Below are 5,388 nucleotides of genomic sequence, written 5' to 3' on the forward strand. Positions count from 1 at the left end.
TTGCCTTTAGCCCTCTCCACTAACACATCCTCGTAGGCTTTGTACTGTGGCCACAGCCCTGGCGCAAAGCTCTACAAATGCAAGCAGAAAGAGGGTTAGTGCAGCAGGAAAAAAAAGGGAATTTTAGGAGTACATAAATAAATAATAAAAATACCATCTCGGTTTAGCCAACAAAAATGTGTAGCCGATGCGAGTGCAGCCATACAAGCATCGCGTGCAAAGGGAATGGCAGTCAAATATAAAATCGTTCAGGGACGAGATAGCATGCATCAACGCATAGGTTTTCTATAACCCCCAAAAATGGAATAGGAAGAGCTAATTTTTGCCATCGAATCCCAACCGGAGAACACAAATTCACGCACACCATCTTAAAGACGGATTCGATTCAGTTATACACGTGATTCCATGCAACCTGATATCACATCTGAGATAAAGAAGGGCACTCAGAAACACGCGAATCCGCCCAAGATTTGTAAGAGGCATTGCAAGTTTCTGTAAGATTACGGGGCGGGAAGGAGTCGAGACCTGGAGCTTGCGGAGAGGCCAGGGGGAGGCGGAGGCGGCTTCCGCGCCTTGCGACGGCGTGCGGCCGGTTTCCGATGATGCCATCGACTGGGCTCCTGCAGTTTCTCCGGTGACCGTGCGTTCGCGGATCTCTCGGGCTTTCTCTCTCTCCTCTTCAGAGATAGTGGCGTTCTCTTCCCTTCTTCAGGTAGTGCTATTTTAGGCCCGTTCGACCGTAGCCCGAGAAGAGTTTCTTTTTTCTTGAACGGTGGGCCGAGAAGAGTTTCAAATGTTGCGTTCAAGCGTTGACAAAAACAAAAGTGGGGTAAAAGACAATATGAGGAAGACACCTCAAAAAAAAAAAGACAATATGAAGAAGTGTGCATGGTTTTTTCCCTAGTTTTCCTTGTTTTTTAAGGGGGGTACATTTTTTGGATTTGTGAGAAAAAGGTTTTTCTAGTTTTTTTGGTTATCTTAGCTCTTTTTCTTGTGCACAGGCATGCTCCCGCGGGCAGCACAGATGTGCTCTCGTGAGAGCACATGCTAATTCATGGTGTGTTGCTTGTGGGAGCAGTTTATTCATATTCACACCAGGATTAATGCTAGTTGCGAGTACTTGTTAATTCTCATTGGAAGAATAAGCTATGTCAAAAAAGGTTCATCAAATATATCAACACGAAATCTAATTTTGATGGTTTTGACGTGAGAAAGGCAACATTGAAATGGTTCATGATGAGATCATGATATATTTCTTCTTAAAAATGGATCTATAGAAGAAAAGATCATGCACCAATCCTCAAATCCGTTCCGCGCGTAGAAAAAAAATCGACCAAAACTTCCTGAAGGCGACAAATGGCACATATTCACTACGCCACTTGTCATCATCAGAGGCGTTTTGGTGTAGCCTTTGCAAGGAACATAAGGAACATCCCTTAACTGGTGATTTTCCGTGAAGGTTGTATCGCTGATTCCTGATTGCATACATATCACACACGATTTCCTAGCATCCGATGTGGGTTAGCATATTAAGAGCATTGAGGCGCATGGTTTGCTATTGAGCACTTTTGGAAGGTTAAGCCCGGTTTTGGGAAAATTTGGGTTCTTTTTCTTTTTCATGTCAGTCTTTTTCACTATTGATTTTTACCGCCTTCCTTTTCTTTTTTCCCTTTTCTTTTTATTTTATTAATCCTTTTTTCGTTCATGGACATTTTTTGGAAGTTCGAGAGCATTTTCCAAATTTGTGAATACATCCTAAAATTCACAAATATATTTTATTCACAAACATTTAGAAAATAGTGAATTTTATTTTTTGAATATTTTTCAAAATTTTCAATATTTATAAAATTCATGAAAAAATATAAATTAAAAAACAAATTATGAATTGTTTAACATTTTCTGAACATTCTTGAAATTCTTGAACATCAAATTACTGGAAATAGAATTAAAATTCATGGTTTTCTTTCAAAATCATAACTATATTTTTTTAATCTGTGAATATTTTAAAATTTCCGAACATTGTAAAATTCATGATTTTTTTATAGAGTTAGTAAAACTGAAGTGTATATATTTCATAAATATTTTAAATGCATATAAAACGAGGGGGAAAGTGACAAACAACCAGCAACGGCAGCAAGATTGGCGGGCTGGCGCAACAGGTGAGCCGACGTGAGCCAGCTGCTAAGTGTTAGCGGTCCTTCCATGAGGTTGACTAGAGGCTATACATTTTTTCTCAAAAAAAAACAAGAGTATAGGCGATACATCCCCTAAAAAAAGAGTATAGACGATACATATTAGCACCGTCCACCTATCTCAGGCATAGTTAATACTTTTCATTTCATTTAAAAGAAATGCTCATTCTCAACAAAAAAATTAGGGCACAGTTTTCCCTACAAAAAGGATTCTTTACGGCATATGTTCTTTTTCTCTCTAGGCCCCGCTTGGGGGCTTTGTAACATTCTCCGCATGTACATCTATAAAATAATAATTTCCTAACTAGAAATTTTTGAATGAAAACTAGCACTAGTAAAAAACAGGGCATCAGTCCCGATTTTAGAGGGCCTTTAGTCCCAATTTCGTAACCGGGACAAAACGATCGGGACTAATGCCCGTCACTTTTAATCCCGGTTGGCTTACGAACCGGGACTAAAGGAGCTCCACGTGGCCGCTGTGGGGTGCCCTGGTAGGAGGACCTTTAGTCCCGGTTGGTAACACCGACCGGGACTAAAAGGCAGCCATGCGTCAGCAGCTGCCAGGCATTGGGGTTTTTAATTTTTTAAAGGAGGGGTTTTAGGGTTTTCATATTATGTTCCCCCCTTTTATTTTTGTGTTTACCCTTCAATTCTTTTATTGAGGGTTTCATTTTTATTTAATGTTTTTCATTCGACTCGACGCTAGCTACTACATATAGCAATGAAGGAACCATTACACAAGATCGTCATGAACGTATATAAAGAGAAGTGACCTCTCTTTCTCCGTGCTTGGTTAAACAACAAGTTTTCGTATATCTATCCGACGCTACTACGTATATACAATATAACATCTCTTACGATCCCTGATATCATCAAGCACCAAAATCGCATTGATTTTCTTTATGGTATTCCCCCTTTTCATGTATGACGCGGTCAAGAAAGAATCCCGCCAATTCCTCTTGAATTGCTCATATGCAATCATGTGGTAGGAGTTCTTCCCGCATCTAATTTAAAGAAGGGGGTCCTCCTCACCTAAAGGTGATTCTGTGTTTCCGGTGGAGGAGGACCTCCTAGAGTTTCAATAGGCAAATTGTGTTTAAGCAGAGGTTGTTGTTCAAAGATAATTTTATATATTTCATTTCTTTCATGCAGATGCATATCATTTTCATGTGGATCAGTGGGAGGCACGGCAATAGAAGCAAGACCAATTATTTCATCCTTACTAGACAATTCTTTCTTATGATGTTTTCTACTAAACTTGGAAAAATTAAACTCATGAGACTCACCACCAAAACTAACACTGACAGTTTGTTTCTCACAATCTATTTTAGCATTAACGGTGTTCAAGAAAGGTCTATCAAATATAATGGGACAAAAGTCATCTTGTGAGGAACCAAGAACAAGAAAATCAGTAGGGTATTTTATTTTCCCACACAAGACTTCAACATCTCTAACAATCCCAAGTGGTGTGATGGTGTCTCTATTAGCAAGTTTAATAGTAACATCTATGTCATCTATTTCAGCGGCTGCTATATCATTCATAATTTCTTGATATAAGGTAAAAGGAATAGCACTCACACTAGAACCAATGTCGCATAAACCATGATAACAATAATCTCCTATTTTAACTGAGACAACAGGCATGCCAACAACGGGTCTATGTTTATCTTTTTCATCGGGTTTGGCTATTCTAGCAGCTTCTCACAGAAGTAAATAACATGCCCATCTATATTTTCAACCAATAGATCTTTAACCATAGCAAAACTAGGTTCTACTTTGATTTGTTCAACAGGTTTGGAAGTTCTAATGTAACTTTTGTTGACCACAGTTGAAACTTTAGCATGTTCCTTTATCCTAACCGTGAAAAGTGGGTTTTCGATATAAGCAGTAGGTACAACTGGATCAACATTATAAATTATAGTTTCTTCTTTAGCTATTACCGGTTCTTTAGTTTCTTCTTTGATAGGTGGCTGATATTTAAACCACTTATCCTTAGGAAGGTCAACATGAGTAGCAAATGATTCACAAAAGGAGGCTACTATCTCAGAGTCAAGTCCATATTTAGTGTTAAACTTTTGAAAAGCATTGGCATTCATAAAAGATTTAACACAATCATACTTAAGCTTAATACCTGACTCATTACCTTCGTCGAGTTCCCAATCTTCAGAGTTGCGTTTAATTCTTTCTAAAATATCCCACCGGAAGTCAATAGTCTTCTTCATAAAGGAACCAGTACAAGAAGTATCAAGCATGGATCAATCATCATGAGAAAGTCGAGCATAAAAATTCTAAATAGTAATTTCTCTTAAGAGCTCATGATTAGGGCATGAATATAACATTGACTTAAGCCTCCCCCAAGCTAGAGCGATACTTTCTCCTCCACGAGGCCAAAAATTATATATAATTCTGATCACGATGAACTAGATGCATAGGATATTTTCTTTTGGTGAAATACCAATTTCAATCGATTCCAATTCCAGGATCCAATATCATCGCATAGCCTATACCATACCAATGCTTTTCCCTTCAAAGATAAAGGGAAAACCTTCTTCTTAGCTTCATCTCCAGGTAAACCTTCAAGCTTAAATAATCCACAAATTTCATCCACATATATCAAGTGCATATCAGGACGTTCGGTTCCATCTCTTGCATAAGGATTAGCTAGCAGTTGTTCTATCATACCCGAAGGAATTTCATAACCAATATTTTTCAGTAGGTGCAATAGGTTGAGGGGTAACTAATTGTGATTTCGGTCGAGGTGAAGATACCCCGAATAAACCCCTCAAAGGATTGTTCTCCATAGTAATAAGTGACAATAAATTTTAGCACGTAGTAATAATTTTTCCTTACCGATTTCCACTTACCAAGAGCGCTTCACTCCCCGGCAACGACACCAGAAAAGAGCCTTGATGACCCACAAGTATAAGGGATCAATCGTAGCCCTTTCGATAAGTAAGAGTGTCGAACCCAACGAGGAGCAGAAGGAAATGACAAGTAGTTTTCAGCAAGGTATTTTCTGCAAGCACTGAAATTATAAGTAACGAGTAGTTTGATAGCAAGATAATTTGTAACGAGCAAGTAACTGTAATGGTAGAAAAAGTGCAGCAAGGTACCCCAATCCTTTTGAGGCAAAGGACAGGCCAAACAATCTCTTATGATAAGCAAAGTGTTCTTGAGGGTACACCGGAATTTCATC

The 5,388-nt window shown here is 38.7% G+C and overlaps 1 protein-coding gene across 1 annotated transcript in view; it reads right to left on the reverse strand.

The window, feature by feature from the left end:
• The window catches only part of LOC119290630 (RGS1-HXK1-interacting protein 1-like), an 8,242-nt gene extending 7,543 nt beyond the window's left edge, over nt 1-699 (reverse strand). Inside the window, exons 1-2 of the mRNA XM_037569249.1 lie at nt 526-699; nt 5-71 (exon numbers count right to left, since the gene is read on the reverse strand). Of these exons, the coding sequence (XP_037425146.1) occupies nt 5-71; nt 526-609 (151 nt within the window). The 5' untranslated portion in view covers nt 610-699. The remainder of the gene's footprint in view (nt 1-4; nt 72-525) is intronic.
• Nucleotides 700-5,388: the final 4,689 nt, after the last annotated feature.

The sequence above is a fragment of the Triticum dicoccoides genome, chromosome 4B (genome assembly GCF_002162155.2).
Source record: "Triticum dicoccoides isolate Atlit2015 ecotype Zavitan chromosome 4B, WEW_v2.0, whole genome shotgun sequence".
Lineage (NCBI taxonomy): Eukaryota > Viridiplantae > Streptophyta > Magnoliopsida > Poales > Poaceae > Triticum > Triticum dicoccoides.